This window comes from Lycium barbarum, chromosome 1 (assembly GCF_019175385.1).
Source record: "Lycium barbarum isolate Lr01 chromosome 1, ASM1917538v2, whole genome shotgun sequence".
NCBI classification, from domain to species: Eukaryota; Viridiplantae; Streptophyta; class Magnoliopsida; order Solanales; family Solanaceae; genus Lycium; species Lycium barbarum.
The window spans coordinates 32,286,591-32,312,126 of NC_083337.1; the positions used below are offsets into that span (position 1 = coordinate 32,286,591).

The 25,536-nt window shown below is 36.0% G+C and overlaps 1 protein-coding gene across 4 annotated transcripts; it reads right to left on the reverse strand.

Moving 5' to 3' along the window:
• Nucleotides 1-839: 839 nt before the first annotated feature.
• Nucleotides 840-14,058, reverse strand: LOC132634110 (transcription factor bHLH48-like). 4 transcript variants are annotated; one of them, XM_060350433.1, is made up of 7 exons: nucleotides 13,009-14,053; nucleotides 12,624-12,743; nucleotides 12,468-12,533; nucleotides 10,516-10,584; nucleotides 9,734-9,805; nucleotides 8,609-8,810; nucleotides 840-1,085 (listed from the first exon to the last, which is right to left on the reverse strand). In XM_060350433.1, the coding sequence occupies exons 1-7, from the start codon at nucleotides 13,420-13,422 to the stop codon at nucleotides 1,078-1,080; spliced, it is 951 nt and encodes a 316-aa protein (XP_060206416.1). In that variant the 5' UTR covers nucleotides 13,423-14,053; the 3' UTR covers nucleotides 840-1,077. The 4 variants fall into 4 exon arrangements, with proteins under 4 accessions (XP_060206416.1, XP_060206410.1, XP_060206395.1 ...); XM_060350427.1 differs by lacking the exon at nucleotides 840-1,085 and adding an exon at nucleotides 5,716-6,059; XM_060350412.1 differs by lacking the exon at nucleotides 840-1,085 and adding an exon at nucleotides 6,150-6,651 and having other exon boundaries at nucleotides 13,009-14,058.
• Nucleotides 14,059-25,536: the final 11,478 nt, after the last annotated feature.

The window sequence follows — 25,536 nt, forward strand, 5'->3', positions numbered from 1 at the left end:
TCTATAAGATTCAGAGCACGGATAAATACTGTCGATATGATTGATATCAAGTTTTCGGTAAGTGCTACTGTTACACCTCAGAAAATTTCATGTCATTGTGCGATAAATAGACTAACACAGGGTAAGAAGTATATGATGTTCCTACAAGTAAGAAAGGTTACTTGGCGATTCTAATTAAGATTCCAAAGACATTTGAGGCAAGAGAAGAAAGTTCGTTGAGGAAGGCAAAGTATAAGTCGTGTTTTGGAAAGGTCTTGGAAAGAACCGGGCTAATGTTGATTTAACAATGTCTTGAGGAAGGGTTATAACGCTCCTTAGGTTGTTAATAAAGTGTTAAACTAGTGTTAAGAAGGTTCCATAAGGATTGGAATCAAACGAAACGACGAGATTAACTTCGGAAAAATGGAGTTATACGACCACTTATACGGTTCGTATAACTTTATACGGTCCATATAAGGGTCTGTATAACCTTAACAGGAAGGGAAAATCCCTGATGGTGAAGTACGGTCACTTATACGGACCGTATAAATGTCCATATAACATGATCGGGACAGTTTTTGTTTCTAGTATAAATAAGTGATCCAAGTTATTATTTTTCATTTCCCATCTTCCCCACTTCTCTCAAGAGCTCTAGAATATTCCATATATCATACCACCATAACTTCAAGGTGAATCCAAGATCAACCACCAATAATTTGTCACGATCCGGCTAGGGCCATGACGGGTACCCGGGGCTAACCACCGAGCACCACTCGTTCTATTACTCATTCTGCGTACAATCGTATTTCTTATGCTCATAATCGTAGGAAAACCATTTTCATTGGAAACATATTTACCGTAGATAAGTCCTTTGGCTATCAAAATAATACATATACACACGTGGGAAATCGTGAGACCATGCTACCCACACATACGTATCTACGAGCCTCTACTAGAGTACTAGACATATGGACGGGACAGGACCCCGTCGTGCCCAAAACATATATATACACACAATAGTAAATCAGTGGCACCTCCGGAATAATGGAGTGCTCTCAAAAATCTGCGTATCGGCTTCTAATAATCTGGGTCGCCTCCCTATCTACCTGTGGGCATGAACACAGCGTCCAAAGAAAACGGACGTCAGTACGAACATTTTACTGAGTATGTAAGGCATGAATGAAATGAACATAATAGAGAAGTCATGAGACATAAGATGAAGATATAACCTGCGTAACTTTTAAGGGTGGATACCTTTCATGCCTATATCATATATAATCACAGTACATGTATCATCATAGCGCATACATCATCGTATCATACATATATCATAATACCATATCTGCTCATACACATTAAACATTATCCGTATTCGGCCACGTAGTGGCTTGACAATATCACATACATGTCCTCCGGGCTTTTCATACATTTGAATACATCGTAGTATCGTACCTGACTATATAGGTTCGGTGTCTTATGTACCCAGCTATAATAAAGCTTGGTGATATGCGTACCCGGCCCTACCAAGGCTCAGTATTATCCGTACCTGGCCCTACCAAGGCTCAGTGGTATCCGTGTCTGGCCTTACCAAGGCTCAGTGTTGTCCATACCCAACTGCAGTGGTGCGCGTGCATTATATATATTCTACCCGGCCATATAAGCTCGAGGTTTCATAATAGCCACACAGAGGCACATATACATAATAGCCCTCATAATAGCCACACAGAGGCACATATACATAATAGCCCATAAATATCTTTAGCGACATCACTATTAGCATCGTCATCATTATCATTATCACTATCAACCTCGTCATCGTTATCATCACATATATCTCATAAGCTCATCATAACCTTTCATAGAGCATGCATTTGAATTTAAAGACAATCTATGAAAATCATATCATATTCGTAGCATGAACTTCGTAAAAATATCGCATGATAGACTTTATAGTCTCTAAACTTAGGCTATCATTACCGTCATCGTATCTATGGCATATCTCTTACCTTTATCCCATATGGAACCCCCTATGAACATAGACTCGTAACTCTTCGGAACATTAGTCATAGGTCATGCATTAGAGCTTATAGACAATCTATAACGATGTCGGGGTGACATAAGGTCGAGAACCCCCGATTACATTATGGAGTAATCATATTCATCATATCTCACCTTGAAGGAACTAACATTTTAAGGTGAGTGTACACCATGAACAACATCAAGGGATTGTAAGTAGGATCTTTAACTTCATAGACATCATATCTTGCTTTAGAATCTCTAGGCTTAAACTTACCATCATTATTTTCGTATTCATGACATATTTCTCATCTTTATCTCATAAGAAGCTCTTTATCAATATTGTCTCATAGTTCCCGAAATGTAAGAAAGTCATGGAGAGGTAGGGAAATAATTTCATAGGAATCATATAAGAATCATTAGCTTCGTAGGAATATCGTATCATGAGCTTTAGGATTTCTAGACTTAGATTCATCATCGGTATTGTCATGCTCGTAACGTATTTCTTTTCTTTATCTCGTATGAAGCTCGTTATACTCGTAGATTCATAATTCCCGATATGTAGGAAAATCATGAAAAGATAGGAGGATTCATGCAATAAGAGTCATGCCTTAGAAATAAAGGACTAGCCTCACATACCTCTTTCGTTTAACAATTTCCATCGCTTGACTCCTTTAATGCTCACATTTCTACCTTCAAGAGAATTCGCATTCATATTAGCTAATCGATTATATGAACGTGCTTACTAAAGCTAGAGAAAATTGGGCGGCATTTCCTTTGTTTCTACTACTTTCTCCATATCATATATCAACTCCCAAACGTCAATAATAACATTCATAATATCATCGTCAATAACTTTAGTCAAATTCATCATTATCCAATCCCCACAATTTCCTTTCAAGGTCATCCCTAATTATGATCATAATACAACATTACATTCATTCTCATATAATGTTTCTCTCATGCTCTTAACATCATTCATAACGTAATTACAATCACAACATATCAAGAATCAAGGTTCATATTAAGCTACTACTCAAAAGTGTCACTATTCTCATATTTGTAACCCATTTTCTAATTCCTTCTATAATCCAAGTGTTTCAACTTTCAAATACCTTAAACGACATGGAAATACCATAAATCTTACCTTAGATGGTGTAGGAATGAACCTTGGGTGGAAACTCCTCACTTGAGAAAAACCCTAGTCACACCTCCAAAGAGATTTCTTGTCTTGGATGAACCCTAGTGAGTTTCTTACACTTGATTCTCTTGGATTTATGATATGAACCTTTGATTTGTCTTAAATTTGTGTTGATGACCTATTTAGAACCCTCTAGAACTCTTGAGAGAGATGAAGAAGTGAAAAGAATGAGAAAATAAAAGTGGGAACATGTATTTATACTTGCAACTAAATCAGTCTGTCAGGCATTATACGGACCACTTATACGGTCCGTATAACATTGTACGGTCCGTATAAGTGTCCGTGGTTCATTTCCATGGAAAAAATTCTCTCTTTTAGGTTATACGGACCCTTATACGGTCCGTATAAAATTCCACGGTCCGTGTAAGGTGGTCGTGTAACTCACAGCTTTTCTGAAGTTGTCCTCGTCGTTTTGTTTGATCTCCATTCCTTATACAACCTTCTTAACACTTGTTTAATACTTCATTAACAATCTAAGGGACATTATAACTCTTCTCCAAAACTTCATTACGCCATCATTAATTCGATACTCGTAAATCGTTCCGAAACACAACATATGCTTTGCCTTCCTTAACATCTTCCGTCTCCTACCTCACATGTCTTTGAAATCTCATTTAGAATCATCAAATATTATTTCTTACTTAATCAAAACATCGTATTCATCGCTCCCTTCGTCAGTCTATTCACTGTACATGAATGGAAAAAATTTCGAGGTGTAACATAATTAGTGGAATCAAGCGCTAGGATGCTAACTAGGGTTCATAGAAGCTAGAAATTCCTTTGGAGTTGAAGTTAGGGTTTTCTCCAAGTGAAGTATTTTCATCCAAACCCCATTCCTACCTAATAAAAGGTGAGTTTTATGTTCATTTCATGCTATTAAAAGTATTGGGTGGTCGAATGACTTAGATTGGGGGAGAAAGTGGAATATGGAGCTCTAATGTGGAAACAATGGTATTCTTGAATAATAGTTTGACATGAATCATGATTCTTGAGATGCTATGGTCATGAATCATTTTGGTAGGGAATTGTGGGAATTGGATAATGTTGAACTTGACAAAGTTATTGATTATGATATTGTGAATGTTGTTATTGATGTTGGGAGTTGTTATATTATATGGAGGAAGTTGTAGAAACAAAGGAAGTGTTGTCCAATTTCCATTAACCCTTAGTCATCTTAGCTTTAGCTTAAGCTTAAGTATGTTACCGGTTATCTACTCTTAGTACGAACTCTCTTGAATGTTGAATTACGAACTTGAGAGGAAGCGTTTAGTCAGCAAAGTTAGAGAGGCGAAAAGGTATGTAAGGCTAGTCCCTTCTTTCCTAAGGCATGATTCCTACAACATGACTTCCTTTATCTTCCTTGACTCTTTTATATTTCAGAAACTATAAGTCTACGATTATTAAGAATTTCTCATGAGATAAAGATAAGAGATGTGTCATGAATACGATAAAGATGATGATGAGTTTATGCCTAGAAATTCTAAAGCCTATGATATGGTGGTCTCATAAAGCTAATGATCCTTATATGATTCCTTGATGTTATTCATTTTTGTTAAGCTCACCTTATAATACTAGTTCCTTCAAGGTGAGATATGATGACCATGACTACTCCATAACAGAATCGGGGGTTCTCGACTTTACGTCACCCCGATAGAGTGGTAGCTTGTACTTGAGTTCTTATGCATGTTTCATGATGAGTATATGATGATGAGTATACACCGTGCCTAGATGGCTGGGCAGACACCGCTAAGGCGGGGGGCATATACACCATGTCTAGATGACATAAGCAGACACCACTAGTGGGCGGCATGAGATATTTACCCCGGACGCGGGCTAATGATGATCACACCGCACCTATATGGTCGGGCAGTTACATATCTATGCTTACATGATATGATGTTGTTTATTATATGAATTAGCATGCATGACTCCGCCTTAAGGGGCAATCAGTTACAGGTTACCCCTTTGCCTTATATTCTTGCATTTCTTTTTCATGTTATTATGTATGCCTTACATACTCAGTACATTGTTCGTACTGACGTCCTTTTCTTTCTATGGACACTGTGTTCATGCCCACAGGTAAACAGGGAGGCAGCCCAGATTCTTAGGAGTGGTTCAGCAGATTCACAGGAGCACTCCACTATTCCGGAGGTGCCATTTGTCAATACATTCTTTTATGTACATATTTGGGCACGACGGGGTCCTATCCATCCTTATGTCTCAGTACTCTAGTAGAGGCTCGTAGATACGTATGCGTGGGCAGTGGTTGTCTCATGGATACATCAGTGTATATTTTTGTATACCATTTTTGCAGCCGTGAGGGCTTACGTATATATTTGTATTGCCTTGGAGATTATGTGTGTCCAGGATGGTTATGATGATTAGCGTAATGAGTGGTGCTCGGTAGTCAGATCCGGGTACCCGTCATGGCTCCCTATTCGGGTCGTGACAGCTACCTATCCACCAATGAAAATATACAATGGTAGGACTTTGAGATTGTATAAGGGATGAAGAGAAAAAGTTCAACAATCACAGAGTATCCTCTTGGTATAACAGTAAACGAATCAGTCAGCATGATGGTTATTCAATTGTTGTTCAAAGTGTACCAACGGTACATCATGCTCAAACAATTGAAATGCTAAGCATTGACGATGGAAATGATTGTGACTATGAACAGGATGATTACGTTGGTATAATAAGCAACTATTTCCATAAAGAGATTGAACCAGTTGTACAAAGCTACCCTCCTCCGTCAGCAGTAAGGAGTGTATCAACTGAATTGAATCATCACCGGACGCAAATTAAGAAAGAATCCAAATCATGTCTCGCTAAACAAATATAGTTGCCTCTCAGTAAGCTTCTCCTGTAATTTTATAACAACATCGACTTTAGAAACACCAATACTTGGGTTGAAAATATCTTCAGGTTTAAAACAAAATTTTCAATTTTGTGATATAATAATGTTTAAGAATTATTAACAAGTTTGAAATAAGATCACACAACACATTATAACATTAAAAAGACAATGGGATTGTACAAGGTATATTTGGCATTAAAAGATATATTACTACACCCTAGAATACATAATGAGTAATGAAAATACTATACAAAACAGAGAATATCTTCAACTGGGTGGTATTGGTATGACCTCTTGTCCATCCATCTTTCTCCTTTTGTTGTCCATAGGCTCGCATTTAATCTCCTCGACTTTAATCACAGATTTTCCCTCTGGGTTTGAAGGTTGGTTGGATTTTTTTATTTTGGAATGTGGAGTTTTCTCAGAAGAACCATTTAAGGTCTCTCCCTTTTTATCAACAGAACCATAATAAAGAGATTTAGGCCGCAAAACTCTCCCACTTTGCAATTCCTCCCTTTTGAAGGGGAGATAGGGGTTAAAGTCAGCAAACTGAAATTGGGTTCATTAGCATATGAAACATCGACCATCGGTCCTCTACCTATAAAATTCATAAAATATTAGTTTGGGACAGATTTTCTGCGAGCCATTTTTCTTGATAATGCCATTTTCTTCGATATTGTGAATGAAAATTTATATCAAAAAACGACAATTCGGAATCAACTTGTATGTCACCACTAACTTCAACTTCGTTAGAACAAATACTTTTCAAGAGAAAATACAAAATGTGTTGTTATTACTTATCTTAGGCTTGTAGAATCTTGAAAATGTGCTCTCAGAACTCAGGAATAATTGTTGAAGGAATGCCTTCATTATATCCATGTTATGGATTTTATATAGCGGACAATGTGAAAAATCAGGCGAAATTATTAAAAGGGAGAAAGAATCACTCTGAAAACGGGAGAAGTTATGGCTAATCCGCATTGAAAGGGAGATAGTAGCTGTGAAGATGGGCGAAATTGTAGAGAAGGAATTAGAAGATAGTTTGGGGAGAAAGGAAAATAGGCGAGAATAACGGAATCATAGTATTTATTACCAGAGAGAGAGCTTTGACTAGATGAAAAAGGTGTAAATATGAATCCCTAATTCAGTGGGACCTCCTATAAATATTTTATTTGATTAGTAAACGTGTAGATTTTTATGTATATGTTAAAAATGATATAAATTTTGCTATTTATGTTAAGATGCAAAAGATATGTCCTTTGTGTTAGCAACTATGTAGCTATTCCTTTTAAACGTAAAAATCTCTATTTTCTTCCGTGTATGCTCTCAATTTGTACTGTGTATGTTTCTATTCAGCGAATCCGAAGAGATTTTGGAAGATGAAGCGAAAAAATAGGAACAACTCATTATAAATTGTAAGGCAAGATTGCAGGGATTTTGTGCAGTATCTTTTTGGTATAATAGATCGTGCAGTATCTTTTTGGTCATTAATAGGGGTTATGCTAATATTGTGCAGGATCTTTTTAGATCTTTAATAGGAATTATGTTAATATGGTAAATATCATTTGGCTATAATTGATACAATCAATCTTATGCTAAAAATTAGCAATGTCTAATTTAAGATTGTTTACTTACGTAACTTCCTCTAATATAATTCTTCAATATGACATGAACAGTTTCTTCATGTCGGGCATAGGTCTATTTTTGCAAAATTTAAAATGATGGATCTTTTTTTACAATATAAACTTATGGGTCAAATATTACATTTTCAAAAATTTGACAATCACAACTTGGAATTTGAAGGAACCTTTTGGAGAATTTGGGATTTGAAATTGAAGTTAAAGTTTTGTTAAGATTTTATAAACACAAACGCTGATAATAGTTCAATCTGCATAATGACGTAGTTGTTAATAATCCGTTCTTGTAATACAATTTTGAACCGATCGATCATCCCATATACCAAGTCATGACTCCTCTATGTTAGTATAGACAAATCTATTTATGTACATATTTATAGAAAATACAACTGATTTTGTCCATTCTCTAGCAGATATCATCTGGAAATGGAAACTCATACTCTTTAACTATTGAGAATCCTCTACTCCACTGATGCCTCCTATATATCATAGGGCTCTCCCCTTTCTTAGAGCAAGATTTACTTTCTTTTCCGCTTAACACTAATGTAATCCTAAAAGACCTTCGTGCACCGGTCATATTCTCTTGGTTAAAAATCTTCTCTTTCCTCAAGTGGCAAATAGAATAATTTTATATTCACAGCTAACCACTAGTATAAAAGCCTTGCCTCTACATTCACAGCTCCATTTTCATATGATCTTGGTGCAAAGCAGCTGTTACATAAGGAAAAGACCACCAAGTAAGCATCTTGAAACTACATATATATGCCTCATGCTCCATCAGTCGCTGGTTCTATTTTGACATATTATTTCCTTATGTTTTCCAGTTTAAAGTTCATAGATGAATACTTTAGTAAGTAGAACTTTAGATGCTAATCTTGGAAACATATGTATCTCTTAGACCATCATGTTCGCATTTACCTGAATTTGCTGAGGAATCATAAATCAAAAGTGAGTTCTGTGGAGTAATGAAGCTAGACGAATTATCGTCTTCCCTAACCCAGACAGGCTGATTGAATCCATCAATATGCAACAGCTGTTGATACTGGTTTCTATTCTGTCCCTCAGGCCAAATTGATGGAGAAACTATGCCCAGGAAGTTACTATCCGCTGCAGAACCACTCTGCCATATTTCAAAAACAAATGAAAATTATTACAGGAGTAATTTTTTCTTTTTTTGAATAAAGACCATTACAGGAAAAATCTTTCAAACTGATGTATATAATTGGACGATTATCACATTATTCAGACGTTGTGGCCCATCGAAAGATATCACTCTAAACTTTAAAATAAAGCGTAAAAGTAAAAGAACAAAATCCAACATTCGGCTTTTACGATCTTAGTCATTACAATCCACTATGCTTTAATCCCTAATAAGTAGGTCATACTATAATTATACTGCAGCAAAACATGACACTTGAAGATAATTCTGCATTTCCAGCATTCTAGAAACCACAATCTGAGAAGGCTCATAACTATTGATAAGGTTGATGATTGAAGGAGATAACCTTGCCATGAATTGAGGACCCACTTAAATTGAGTCTGACAAAGGTAGCTCCCAAGGTTAACAACATTATGGTATGGTGACTGGCAACCTTTCAACTGATCATCATCCATATGACAAGTTCTAAGGAGTAAATGTGCACAGACTGGCAGATAATAACTCTGGTCCACCTATCTGACACTTTGGCTGGTTGAAAACAGCCCTTTAAAATTTAAGGGGGGGTGTGAGGGGGACCAACAAATACAACAGCCCTAAATTTGAAAGCTATTTTTCTGGTAAAGACCTTTCCGCTAGGCATGTATAACCTTCTGATGTAACTTCTAAGGTAAAAAACAATAGTAGTTCTAAAGAATATGGTTGATTAGGAACATAGTAATGAAGAAATAAACCTAACAAACTACATTTTGGTGCTTGAAAGTAATGATCAAAAGACTAGACAATCTAAATACGACAATACAAGTCAGAACTGGTAAAGTAGTTAACGACCAACTAATTACGTAACTCACAGATTTAAGGAAGTTGATGAGCAAAGGGAAACTTACTTCTGCAGCAAAGAGACTATCAAGGTTGAAATCAACTCTTGGGTTTACCGCAGCAAGTCTCATTGATAAGACCTGCAGCCAAACAAATCGCCTTCAGGAAAAGGACAGAGACCACTTCTTTAAATTATCTAAACGAAAAATAGGCAATAGAATCTTGTGAACCTTCACTTCATCAGTGGGATAACCTTTGATCAATGACTATCATTGGACACACTCCTAATATTGTGTTTAACAAAAAACTTATTATAAGCATGCAGTCATTTACATGCACAAGCGCGCACACACACACACACACACTGCCCATACCCCGAGGCAATGAGGTTTGAGTATTATGCATCGGCCCATTGAATTTTCTACAAAAATTACTATAGATTACTAAATTCATATCACAAGTGTTAGCTTAAATAAGGTAAATAGCTCCTTAGGTGTAAAGTTTCTTGGTTCCCCTCATTGTGAGTGTAAGTTAGCTATGAACCCTATAGGACATTATTAACTAAAGCAGATTCTCTACATCCCCTACCCCCAAGGCATTGCAAGAGTTGAAGATTGTCAGGTATCAAGTCAGGCCCTGCATATTGGAGCACTAAATTTTTGAAGAAATTACAATTTAGAGAAAGACATCCAAAGCTAACGTATTACTCTCAACATGATACTATAAACTAGATGGAGTCACAAGTTAATAAGCAGCATATTTTTGTTTTCACATATGAAGTAGCAATAAATTTTGAAAATCCAAGATTTCAGCACTAATACATCAGATGTGAGGATTTACAAGATCTAACCTCCACTTGACGCTGTAGGGATTGTACATGGTTAATGATCTCATCCAGCACCACTGCAGTACCTGATATCTGCAAAACATAATCCAAACTTAACAACTCGTGCTATTTTTCAGGTTCAATTTTATTAATCAACTAATCTAAGTAGCCATTACTTAAGCACCGCAAGTTTCTGTTGTCCTGAGAAAAGCAAGTTATTTGTACATGGTTAAACTAACAGCTGCTTAAATCAGAGAAGAACAGATAGCCTTTAGTCGTGTATTCATACATGAGATTCCCAATTTACTTCTTTTAAGACATCGCTGAGCAAAAATTGTACAACATTGGAACATGTTATAACTGACAAGTAACTCGCATTGGACTGAAATTATTTGTTTGCAAACATCAGTCTTCCAAGAGTTTACTCTATAAAAAGGGAAAATAACCAAATGATGTGTAAAACTTATAATGAATTCTACTTCCAAGAATATTTACTTTTAACTTATCAGTTTATTACATAATCTCTTTTATGTGAAGGAAATTATATCTTTATCAAAAAAACAGAACCGAAAACTTTGTGGAGATAAAGTTAAATAATTAATTTTAGTAGGATGTTAAACTCACATGTTGGATGTTTTTAACTTTTTTTATTTGTAATCCAATCAAGAAAGAGTTAACTATATGAAGTTTAAGCATCTAATAAACAAATGCAGAAGGAGAAGAATAGGGGAGAAATAAAAAAATAACCTCTATTATGTAAAATGATATAGAACTGAAGATCTGATTACAAAAAACAACAGGTAAGTTTTTGGGGAAATAAAACTAGGAAAAGGGAAAGGAGGATTTTTTGCATGCTAGGTAAATATGTATAAGGGTACAATCTGGTTTAAATGCCGTGAGAATTAATGCCATAAATATAAGGACCACCAGGTGAATGCCTTCACTGCCAAGAAAGGCAAACATACCTACATTCCACCCTCTTAGAGAACTCCAGGCTCAATCAATCGAGACTGCAAAGTACTACCTTGGCTTTTCAATAGATACTCCTACTTCTCAAAGAGTTTTAAGTTTTGAGCACTAAAAGTGTTTAGATTTTTTACGCCATCAGATAAAGTTGATAACATTAATTTATAACTACAGATAACTTATCATGGTAAGCTTGACATAGTATCTTGAAATATAGAGCGGTAACTTTCTGTAGCAGGTTAAAATTGCACTAATAGTGTGACTTATTTTTTATATTGTCAGTCTATATCACTTAAATTACTTTTCGAATTCTCTTTTAGCTTGTGGCTGATACACCTATTTTGATCCATGAACCCAGGTATTATAATTTAGTCCAAAAATCAAGTTGCTGGCCTGGGGTTTTTGATCTTTTGTGCAATGATTAAGCTGTATGGTCTCATTACCACTTACGAACTTCTACAATGTGTTTAAACTAAACCACTCCACACTCAAAGTATGGTCTAACAGTTAATAAAGTGAGATGAAAATTATAAGAGACCTATGGTTCAAATCTGAACTACTCTTGATTATCAATTAACCCAGCCTCCTTTTCTTTTTATCTTTTGGTAAAAATTATTGTTGAAAGTCAAAATAAAGGAAAAACATAAACAGGAAATGACAATATTAACCTCAAAAAGGGGAAGACTGTAAAGTAATTACTCATCATATGCAAATCAAAAAGCTGAATGAACAGTAGGAAATTACGAGAAAGACACTTCAAAAAATACGGGTCCCACTTTTCTTGGGGCAAAAGAGTCTACCTATTTTCATTAAAAAGGTGAAAATGACCCAATTATTCTTAGAACACACAAAAAGAAGAAAAATCGACAAAACCAAAGGACCCTTTTGTAATCCCATCGCCTAATCACAAACCAAACTTTTCCCATCAAACTTAATCAAAAAGCATTAATACATTACTACAACTTAGACTAATGATAATGATAGGTACTGATTAATAATTGACAGCTAACCTTGTTACATCCTGGGACCAGGTCCTGTAATAGCTTCATTCTTGCATTAATCTTCTCTCTCCTAGCCTACACAGATAGTATAAACACGTCAATTAAACAACCTTAATTAGGATCCATTACCAGATTAAACATAACATTATGAAATCAACAGTTTACTCTTTCAGCTAAACTATGACTATCTGTAGCTTGTCCTCGTCGTGCTCGGACATGAACATACGGAAGCTTCTCTGAAGTATCATTTCCTGATTTTTTGCTCTTTTTGCTACTCTCTTTCCCCTGAATTCCACACAAATTGATGAATTAAATAAGAATACATATGGATTAACTATAATTACATACTATGAGATAATGATCAAAAACACTACTATAACTATCATTTTTTCACAAGTTTCACACTCAAACTATCACTTGTTTCTGTTGTAATACGTCGATGGTGATAGTTCAAGTAGGAAAAAAGGAATAGCTCATAGTTGGGTATAAAATTCGCAAAAAAGTGATAGTTAACTCTATATCATTTTGATTTGTGGGGAAGTTGAGTTACCTTTTTCTGGTGTTCCTTTCGCTTAGTGGTTTTCTGATTAACCTCTGGATTTGAAAAGGCCGGAGAAGAATTGGGGTTGGATTCTGAATCAATTGGTTCTTGTTTTACGAATTCTGACTTTGAACTCGAATTTGAGGGAAATGAACTAGTATTCGGTGAATTTCCTGCGGAAAAGACAGAGAACTTGGAGGCTCTGTCAATATCGGAAGGGAAAATGGGAGGCTTTGGGTAATGATAGCAAGTTTTAGGTGAAACAATTTCAGAAGAATGTACGAGAAGTTCCATAGCTTGATTGGCCGGCAGTTCAAGTAAAGCAGTGAAAGAATTTCCACCCCTTTCCGTTTTTATAAATTCATGAACCACTTCTCCAGCTTTCCCTCCGCAACTTGCGGATCTAACTTGGCTTGACTCCATTACACAATCTTATGCGGAAAGATAATTATGGACTAAAACTCAAATTGATGATGATATGAATCCGCTGAAAGAGAAGGGAACAATCACCTTATAATTAACTATATGGAGCCCCTTCCGAGAATAACCTATAATACAGTGCAGTGCGTGTACCCAGAATAGTCAAGAGAAGTAGAGTGATTTCAAGTCAAAGAGCTTTGAAGAATGTAGTATGAAGAGGAAAAGAAGGGGTGTAAAACTTAGATTATACTTCAAATGGGGTGGCAGGAAAAAGGAGTGAATATGAAGCTTCTTCTTTTTCTTTTTTGGTTCAGAGTTTGGTTTAATGAAGCTAAGCTTCAATGGTGATAAATATGTTTTCCTTTTTACACAAGGAGTTGCTGCAACGGCTGCTAATGCCCTTCAAGTAAATTGTATATTGCAAAGCAACATTTGCTTTGGTGCTTTAAGGCTAAACATAGGATGGAGGAATAGGGGTCGGAGGAAAAAAATCTTTTTTTTTTGTTTTTGTTTCATTTAATTGCTCTATGGTGTAGGGTTATATGATATTCACTCCATTCTAAAAGAGCTAACAGATTCGAATTAAATTAGAGTTCCTGGTTTTCGGTCTCAATTCAAGCATGAATTTCTGGTAAATCGTAGTACTACTATCATATACTCCCCCGTTTCAATTTATACGAACTCATTTGACTAAGCACGACATTTAAGAAAGAGGAAAGACTTTTGAAACTTGTGGTTCAAAATAAGCCTTGAAAATTTGTGTGGCTATAAATCATTCACAAAGTGAATTTGTTTTCAAATTAGGAAAGAGGTCATTCATTTTGACACGAATTAAAAAGAAAATAGGTTCAAACAAATTGAAATAGAGGGAGCAAAATCTGATGGATAAGGTAATCAAATGCTAAAGATCATTTATGTTTTTTATTTTAAATCGATAGATCTACTTTTGGGACAAGAAATACAATACATGTGTTATTTGCAGGATTGCCCTTCGGTGGAGGTGGTCTTTAATTTTTATCCCTCAAATTAGTGGTCTTCAACATGTGTAAATTCTGCATGTGTCCATGCAAATTCTACCTTACGGCCCAAATAGGCAGAATTTTGCAACCATTTTTTTTGCACGGATTGCCCTTCTTTTGGGGTGATCTTTAAATTTTGCCCCTCATATTTGTGTTCTTTAAGTTTTGCCCTTCGCTTGGATACTTGAGGTTTTGGGTTCGAACCCCCGCTCAGGCATAAAATAAAAAAATAATTTTGCAAGGCAGGGCTGGGGGGAGTGTATGCCGGATCCGGCATACAATCCTTAAGGAAAAATTAAAGCTATGCCGGAGGGGGCAGACTTTGCCTTGAGACATTTTTTTTTTTTTTTTTTTTTACTTTTCAAGGCAAACTTTTAATTATGCCTTAAGGAAAAGTTCCGTCTTGTGGGGCATACTTTTAGTTATGCCTTAACTAAAAATGTGCCCCATAAAATATAACTAAAAGTATGTCCTATAAGGCGGAACTTTTCCTTAAGGCATAACTAAAAGTTTGCCTTAAGGAAAAGTTCTACCTTATAAAGCATACTTTTAGTTATGCCTTAATTAAAAGTCTGCCCCATAAGACATAGTTCCTTAGGAAAAAGTTTTGCCCCATAAGGCATAACTAAACTATGCCATGAGGAAAAGTTATGCCCCCTCCGACATAACTTTAGTAATTTCTTCACAAGTTTATGCCGGTGTGGGCATACTTTTAATGGGCAAACTTTTATGCCGGACCCGGCATAAACTTGTGAAGGAATTATCAAAGTTATGTCGGACCCGACATACTTATGCCAAGTCTGCCCATAAGGCATAAGTATGCCGGGTCCGGCATAACTTTGGTAATTCCTTCACAAGTGTATGCCGGTGGAGGCATAGCGAAATTTAAGCTCTGCTTTGCGATTTTTTTTTTTAAATTTTGACTGTGTGGGGGTTCGAACCTGGAACCCATGGGTTTTAGCCGAAGGGAAAAATTTAAAGATTTCAAATATGATGGGCAAAATTTAAAGACCACCCCAAAAGAAGGGCAATTCTGCGAATTGCCCTTTTGCAATCTCTACCTCGCGAAAATTTGGCCTTATGAATTTTTTTTTGTACTGAGCTGGAGTTCGAACCCACAACCTCAGGGTGTTAGGCCAGAGGCAATACTTAAAGACCACTAATTTGAAGGGCAAAAACTAAAGACCACCCTAAATAAAGGGCAATCCGGGCAAAAAAAAAATGGGTAACTTGCAGGATTGCCCTTCGCTAGAGGTGGTCTTTAATTTTTACCCCTCAAAATGGTGGTCTTTAAAATTTGCCCTTCAGGCAGAATTTGCATGGGCTGAAATTCTGCCTGTGCCTATGCAAATTCTGCCTGGAGAAATTTTGGCTTGCGATTTTTTTTTTTAATTGAGCTGGGGTTTGAACCCACAACCTCAACGAAGGGCAATACTTAAAGACCACCAATTTGAAGGGCAAAAATTAAAACCACCCTAAATGAAGGGCAATCCGCGAAAAAAAAGAAGTTAAAATACTCTTTATCGTCTTACAATAATTGAGTAATATATGTTTTATTTTAGTTTATGTAGTTATTAAATATACATTTTACTTTAATGTAACTATTAAACCAATTTTTTTTTCCGCCAAAACAGGTGGGGAACTAGGGTTGGATCTCAAGTCAAATGTAAAAAACAGTTTGGACGTGAGAATTTTTCATTTTTCCCCGAAAATTTGTTTCACTTTATATGAAAATCAACGGAAAAATTTCAAATACCACTTGAAGTTGTATTTAAATTTGGAAATATCTAAAACCCTGTTTTCATTATTTTATTTTTTTAACTTTCAACACATTCAAATAACTAAATATTCTTTACAAAAATTATAACCAAACACAATTTCATCTCCAACTCTAACTTCAAAAACTTCAAATAAAGTGAAAAATATTTAATTTTCATGGCCAAACGCCTGCTAAGAGAAAGGAACCAAAGGGAGAGGGTAGAACTAGTTAGCTAGTTGGCAATTTGGCATATCAGCGTATGGTACATTGAAATCGGGTGGGCGTTACTGTGGGGACCGGATGCTAATCCAAGCCCGACAATGTCTTTATCATAGTCTATGACCTGTCATTTTCTTCCCATTATGGCAATTTTCTTTTATGTTATTTTCTTAATTTAATATGTAAAGTGTGGTCTTTTATCTAAATTTCTATTTCTGTTAAATAGTCGCCTTGATTGAATGATTTCTTTCTTTTTTGTAATCTTTTGAGTCTTAATTACACGATACAATACTACTCCTTCAGTCATTTTTTAATTGTTCTATTTGCCTATTTTTGCATGTCTTTAAGAAAATATTAATTAAATTATTTTATTTATTCTTTAATTTTAATTTAATACTTTTTTTTACCATAATAATCTCTCTCCAAACTATAAGAGTAAGAGTAAAGGTGGAAAAAAATTAATTCTACCTTAATTTTTTAAAATAACAAGTATTTTAGATCAATTACTTTTAAAAATCATGATAACTAAGAGGGACTGAAGGGAGTAATATTTTTATGCCAAACTAGAAGTAGGAAGCTAGTGCAGGAATTTTTCAATGAATAATAGTGGATCATAAAAAGAACTGTAAAAATTAAAAATGAATCTTTTCGTGTTGTTTTTGGGGAAAAAATATTATGTCTACATGAATATTGAATTGAATTCCCCTTATATAATAGACAGTGTTAAGGGACAACACATTTGTTGGTTATTACGTCTGTCATACTTGCTAGTTGCATCGGCTGAAATATAAAGAATAACGAGAGTCGAGACTCTTTTCTTTTGGTAATGGTAAAATAATATTTTTTCTTCATATTGATTGGTACAAATTTTGATATTTTCTGAAATACACAGAGTTCCCATGCAATTGTTTCCTTAGAAATCTCCATCGTGCTTCCAGCTTTTGTTATGTAATTTGCTAGTTTGTCAGCTTCTATGCATATGCTTGAAGGCTATCACTAAATCAAGGCAAATTTCATAAGCATACACTCAAATTTGGTCCCAACTATCAGTTTAACACTTAAACTTATCAAGTAATCAGCTACACACCTCAACTTAACACAGGTGGCTCGTGGACCCCGCGGTCCAGCACACCTCACGCATGAACTCCATTCATTGGTGATGTGTCAAATGGACAAATTAGCGAATGACACGTGTACTTTTTTAAAAATAATTCTTCAATATATTTTTTAAAAATTATAATCTTGTTATAAAACAATAAAGTAAAAGAAGAGTATTGCTGAGAAAGAGAGAAGAGTTCTTATTTCTCTTGTTAAGGATGACTTTATAATGAAGGAGAACCTCCATATTTATAGGGGAAAAGTAGCTTGGTCGCAAAGTCATAAACCCTAATTTTTCTCCTAGAGATAGATATTCACAATAATAAATAAATAATATTTACGGAAAATGACCTAAAATACCCTCGAACTATTAGAATTGGTGCAAAAATACCCTTCATCCACCTTTGAGCCCCCAAATAACCCTGTCATTCACTTTTGAGCCCCCAAATACCCCTGACATCCACCTATGGGGTCTAATATACCCTTATTTCTAACAGTCCCATGTTGACGCCCAATTTTGTCCATCCTTTCGTCCAATTTACATTGTTGAGCTTCTTGATGATCTCTATTACTATTATTATTACTACTAGTATTACTAGTATTACTACTATTATTACTAGTATTATTACTATTATTATTACTATTACTATTAGTATTACTATTACTATTGTTATTATTATTATTGTTATTATTGTTATTATTATTATTATTGTTATTATTATTATTATTATTATTATTATTATTATTATTATTATTATTATTATTATTATTACCTTTTCGTTTTACTAGAAAAAAAAATCACTCATGCATTTATTCTCCTTCTGGCTTAATTGCGGTGTTAATCCTATTCGTATCTCTATAAATATTTATTTAAACATATTTTTTGTATTAGCGTCACACTTATTATTATTATTATTATTATTATTATTACCTTTTCGTTTTACTAGAAAAAAAAATCACTCATGCATTTATTCTCCTTTTGGCTTAATTGCGGTGTTAATCCTATTCGTATCTCTATAAATATTTATTTAAACATATTTTTTGTATTAGCGTCACACTTATTATTATTATTATTATTATTACCTTTTCGTTTTACTAGAAAAAAAAATCACTCATGCATTTATTCTCCTTCTGGCTTAATTGCGGTGTTAATCCTATTCGTATCTCTATAAATATTTATTTAAACATATATTTTGTATTAGCGTCACACTTATAGTTGTTGTTATGTTTCTATGATTACTTTACTATTACAAGTGATAAAATTATTTACCAAAATATTTTGTCCCTCTACTTTTATTATCATTATGAAAATCGAGAAAATCTATTTGAAATTACTATATTCCCCAAATAAACCAAATAAATTTTCACCCATTTCCTAAAGTTTCTACCCAGCCCATAATCCCTTTCCAACTAAAAATCCCTAAAGGCATCAGGTTACCCCCAAAACCAAATATCCATAACTCATTGTTATTTACTCAAAATTCCTAAGACCCCGTCATCTCTAAATTTCGTTAAAATCAAACATTCCCCGATTCTCGTCGAAATTCCACGGCTACAAAATCCCTTTATTTGTGCCTTTTATATTCTTTCATTTATTCTAATTTGATTTTCTCTTCTCTTCTCTTTTCTATTCCACTTTATTTCCTTAATTCATTCACCTTAATTTCTTACTAGTAATCATAAAAATCATAGCTTAATATCCGCCTTAATTGCGAAATCGAAACTTTCCTCTTTTCATCTAATATGCCAAGAACAAAATGATAAAAGCTTGGACCCGAATCTGTTTGAAAAAACCGTCCAAGTTCAAGATTATTAATAATAATAATAATAATAATAATAATAATATTAATAATAATAATAATAGTAGTAGTAGTAGTAATAGTGATAATAAAAGTAATAATAGTAATAGAGATCATCAAGAAATTTGACTACAAGTTGTGATAAAAAAATACAATTAATAATCTAATAAAATAGAAGTTTAACGATGTAAATTGGATGAAAGGATGGACAAAATTGGGTGTCAACAAGGGGCTGTTAGAAATAAGGGTATATTAGACCCCATAGGTGGATGACAGGGGTATTTGGAGGCTCAAAGGTGGATGACAGGGGTATTTGGGAGCTCAAAGGTGGATGAAGGGTATTTTTGCACTAATTCTAATAGTTCGAGGGTATTTTAGGCTCTTCTCCGTAATATTTATAACACTCCCCCTTGGATGTCTATTTGATAGATGATGTGCCTCATTAAAACCTTACTAGAAAAAACCCAGTGGAAAAAATTCTAGTGAAGGAAAAAGAGTACACACTTCTAATAATACGCATTTTGGCTGCCTCATTAAAAATCTTACCAGGAAAATCCAATTGGGACAAAACCTTGCCTAAGGGAAAAAGAGTACAGCGTGTATTAACTCCCCCTGATGAGAACATTAATCCAAAACTTGAATCTTCACATTCTAATCTTGTGCACCATCTTCTCGAAAGTTGCAGTTGGTAGAGATTTGGTGAACAAATCAATCATATTATCACTTGAACCCATCTGTTGCGCGTTGATATCACCATTCTTTTGGAAATCGTGTATGAAGAACAACTTTGGTAAATTATGCCTTGCCCTTTTATGAATCATCTCTTTAGTTGGCCTATGTATGCTGCTACATCTTCAGTCTTTGGTTAGAGTTGCATCGGTATATATTGTTGAAATCACTCCAAGTTCATTCTTGACTTGCTTTATAAACAGATGTTATCTTTATATGATTTGACTGTCATGTAAAACAACATCGTATGACTGTAATCCCTCAGAGTCATAAAAAAATATATAAATGCATCAATTGCATAAAATTATGGCACTTCAAGACCAAAGAATTCTGCAAGTTTCTCATTTCAACTTCTTTCAACAGATAATATGTTGAGAACTCTTTAAGAGTTTCAATAATATTCAAGTCATCAACTTGCACTAATAATATGACAAATTTTTATTTCCACAAAGACGTAAGGATAAATAGAGTCATTTGTGCCTTTAGTCAGTGAATATTCATTAAGCTGATAAAATCACGTTCACCTTGATTAACTTAATTCATATAAGAATTATGAACAAATTTCTACAACTTGTATATGCTTCAGGCATTTAAAATTCTTCAAGAATTTTCATATAATTTTGTCAAGTAATTCATATAGGCTATGTGTCACGACCCGACTAGGGGCCATGACGGGTACCCGGGGCTAACCACCGAGCACCGCTCATTCTACTACTCATCATACTCATTAAGCGTACATTCATTAATCTCACGCTTCTAATCATAGGAAAAATCATTTTCATTTGATACATAATTACCTGTATATACATAAGCCCTTCGGCTATCAAAATAATACTGTCACGACCCGTCTAGGGGCCGTGACGAGTACCCGATACTTGTACCGAGCACCCCTTGTCTATCGTTTTACCTTTACCTCTTAGCAAGCCATGTAAACAGAGCCATTATTTTTTAACATTAACATTAGCGGCGTCATTCTGAACATAGACTAATAAACTTCGTTATCACTTATACATCAACATTAGCATGCCAAAACACCATATACCTAACTATACTTAACTGACTGTACATATCTGTCTACGAGCCTCTAGACGTAGTACACTTATACATAGAAAGGGCTGAGTACTGCCATGCCCGAATATATATACACAAAATAGTACCAAGGAAGTGAGGCTCCGGAATAACTGGAGCACTGTCAACACTGCTGGTAGAGCTTCTAAGGATCAAATCCGCCTGTCTGCTGACCTGCGCGGCATGAAACGCAGCGTCTACAAGAAGGGACGTCAGTACGAATAGTGTACCGAGTATGTAAGGCATAAATAGTAATATACAGAAAATATGAATCATGTATAATGACATAAGAGAGTTACAACACATGTCCTGGGATAGAAACATAACCTGTATATATATATACCCTTCGCAGGTGCTATGCGTACTTAGCTTTCCTTTAAGAATCTTTCCTTGTTCATATACATATACATATAAAATAGGACATCTCATATTGCCGAGGCGTCGGTAGCCGATCCATTTAACCATAAATATACACATCCCGCGTCCGGGACGATATCATATCATGTAATGCCAACTGATCAGGTGGATATACGTTCATAACGCTCTGCCCTTACCTCCATTTTCCCCGTATACACATGCATATATCATGTACATATATCAGCGTCTATAGCGCTCTAGCTCTTTTATCATATACATATACGTGTGTCGTGTAGGTACATCAGCGTCTATAGCGCTCTAGCTCTTTCGTCATGTGCATGTTTTAAAAAAGATATATACACATATCTTACATACATTTACATGTCTTATATGCATTTACGTATCCTATATACATATGTCTCATAGGCACGCAGGAAAGCCCAAAGAAGAATCATGTAGTCATCGGAGTGACGTAAGGTCGGTGACCTCCAATTATATTATAGAATACTCGTGATCGCTTTGTCTCACCTTGAAGGAACGAGTATTTTAAGGTGAGACTACCAACGGGGAATAATATTAAAGTAAACGTAGAATGAAATCGGGGCATCATAGATGACGATTCATAGACTTTGAAATCTTTTAGAAAATAAAGTCATAGCTAGGAAATATAAATAAGATTCTAAAATTAGTTTATCATTTTCATGTTTACATAAGATACTTAGCTTAGTCATCTTAGTCATAGAGTCGTTCCGGTAGTACGTATCATAGGCATATTCTCTTATCTAACGTCATTGTTATCATTATCGTCATGGAAGTGCCCTCGTTAGATGAGTCATAGTATTTATCATTTGGTATCGAAATCGGGATCAAAGGTTCCCTTTGGATTCACTTCAAGTCAAGCAAGACTGTAAGGAAAAATCCGAGAGTAGCGGGCCCACCTCGGGCCGGATGAGGTAGCGTATACGATTTACGTATGTTACGTGTCATAGCGTTACTTGTGAGGGTCTTAGGGTAATCGGGTCCCATTTATACAAGTTCTAAGGGTTTAAGAGGTCTTTCCATCATTTGCACACTTTCTAGTTCAATTCTATTGAACAAAAAGTGGAAAACTTTAGGTGCGGATTCTGGGGGCTAGGGTTGTCCCCGAGGCTCGTACCCGACTTATTACATCTAAGACATGCCATAGAAAGAAGAGTGAAGCCTTACATACCTCTTTCCGCTCCTTTTGCTATTCCAAATTCACGTCGCAATCTCGTCAAAATCTGCAAATTGGTCATGTTTACCAAAACTCTTATTACGGTACTTAGAGTTGAATTCTTAAGGAAACATTTGGCTACCGAAATTTCGGCAGCACTTCCCCTATAAATACTCCATCCCACCAAGTTCAACTTGGCTAATTTCAATCAACAACAATCCCGGGAATTCAAACCCGGCCAAAATATCAACCACAATTCCAACAACAACAATACTAACAACTTCCATATTCAATCAACTTACTACTTCTTCCAAAAACTTTCTAACTTTAATGAAAACAATGACAACCTCATAATCTATATTCCAACAACATCATACTAAATAAAATTAACTCATTCTCTTCCATTTTTTCACCATAACCACACGGCCAACACCAACACACACACACTACAACTTCTCAAAATTCATTCAACTTCCATTTTCCACATATCATTCACAACAATAACAACCAAACACTAATTAAAATAATTGAAGCATGACTCCTACACATATATACATACACACGGCCATGTACTATATTTCTCTCCTTCATGAATTTCATCCATTTTAGCATACTACAACACATATAAACCATATATAACACATAAAACAAGATCAAAACTCACCTTTCTTCTTCAACTTCTCACTTGACTACAACTTGACAACTTGTATGATTTTGAATTTTTCTTGCTCCAACGACAACTCCACCTTGTTAATCACCCTTTACTTGGTAGAAAATGAATTTTGGAGAATTTTTGCAAATTTTTCTTGTGAAAATTGCTCTTGGCCGAAATGGCCTTAAGTTTTTCTCCTCTCTCTCTTGTTCTTGCTTTTCTTGAAATTTCTAGAACATTATGTGGAATAAGATGACTTAGTCATCTTATTTATTGACCAAATTTTATTTAATATGGGCTTGGGCCATAACCATGGCCGGTTGGGCCTCACAAATTTGGGCCTTATTATTTTTTTTTGATTTTTTTGGGCCAACTCGGTTTGGTCCCGAGTTGGGCCTAGCCCACTGACCTTGCGACCTTAAAACGTTCATATCTCCTTGTACCGAAGTCACCTGGGCACCCACGACCTATGGTTCGAAAGCTAATTCAATTATCTACAACTGCTAGTTCTTGGTACTTTTCCAAATTCCAAACTTATAATACCGTTTTTGCCCCTTGAAGTCAGATCACCCGAAAACGTTTTCTTAAAATATTCGTTTGGAGGACTTCCACTTTGATTTGGCCCAAGGGTCCTTCTTGAGTTGTGTTTAACTTCTCATATGGGATTCATATGAATTTTCAGATGTCCCAAAAAAATCTCGATGTGTGGGTCCCACCTCAGCAATTAATCTGACGTTCAAAAATACGGGATACAACATTCTCCCCCCCTTTAGAACATTCGTCCTCGAATGTTAAACTAGCCTCATAGTGTATCATAATACTTCGGGGAGGTCTCCTTCGTAGACATCTCACATGTCGCTTAGCTTGCTTTTATGTCGTAAGTCCATTGAGTAAGCTCTGAACGTTGGCCCTACGTTAATAAGTCCCCCTTCTGTCACACTTTCTCCTCTTCCGTTAGTCTTGTCCGTCTCAGCCTACATGACTTTTATAGGGTTTGTAACCACTCCACACACTCTAATTTACATTGGACTACCTAGCTTCACATTCGTCTCTTGTTCCCACATTTGTGAAAATTTCAGCATATTTCCCAGGGGGTCACCCATCATGAAATTACTCTCACCCTAGCACGCTTAACCTTGAAACTTTAGTGCATTTCAGCGTCTTAGCGTTAGTATTTTCGCCCGCACTCCCTCGCACTACTTATATCACATATTATGGAACGAGTTGGGGTCTTAGCAGTTTTCGAAACGCCGCGTAACACATCTCTTCTTTTATTTACGGTTCTAACCTCCGCAATCTCTAGTATTCGTCTTTTTACCTGTGCGTATGGCTACCTTTCGTCCTAATTTCTGAATTCTTAATATGATCAGCAATATAAAGGCAACGTAGGATAGGATAGAATCCGAATCAATTAACATACACATCATAGAAGGTGCCGAAAAAGTACCTGTGGCCGCGTCTGCGGAAGGCTCAGGGTCCTGTCGTCCTGTCGTCCTGTCAATGCATATAGGCGGTGCGGAGGACCAGCTGAACTAGGTGTCCCTCCTCTACCTCGGCCGCGGCCCGCTGGAGCTTGGGAGGTCTGTCCAAGAGGGCGTACGGTCGACGATGAACCAACCGCGGACCCGACGGGCTGGGCTTGGTCTCCCTCATACCTCAGTGGGCAATCACGCATCAAATGGCCAACCCGCCCACAAGTATAACATGCACCTGTACCTGCGCGACACTCTCCAGAATGTGGTCTACCACATCGCGCACACCGTGGCGGGGGTGGTATCATCCTGCTAGAATCAGCTCTATACTGGGATCCTAACGCCTTAGTACCCTGATCTGGTCGTGGGTGAGTAGAACGGTCAAGTCCCCTATCCGTAAATCGAGGCGGTGCACTGGCCGCCGGTTGTTCTGAATGCCTGAATAGCTCTTGCGCCTGTCCCCCTCTGTACTCGCTTCTAGTCCTGGAAAACCTGCCCCTTTTTCTGGAACCCCTATCTGGGTAACGCTCCTCTCGCCGTGGCTGATATTGTTCCTCCAGATTTTGGGCGTGGGCCTGGATTCGAGTAATAGTCATCCCGTCCTGGAGTGAAGCTGTCAAACATTCCTTAACCAAATGTGGCCCTAGCCCACTCACAAATCGGTGTACATGATCTCCCTTATCCGCTATCATGGCTGGGGCATACCTGGCTAATGAATTAAAACGGAGGTTGTATTCTCGAACGCTCATA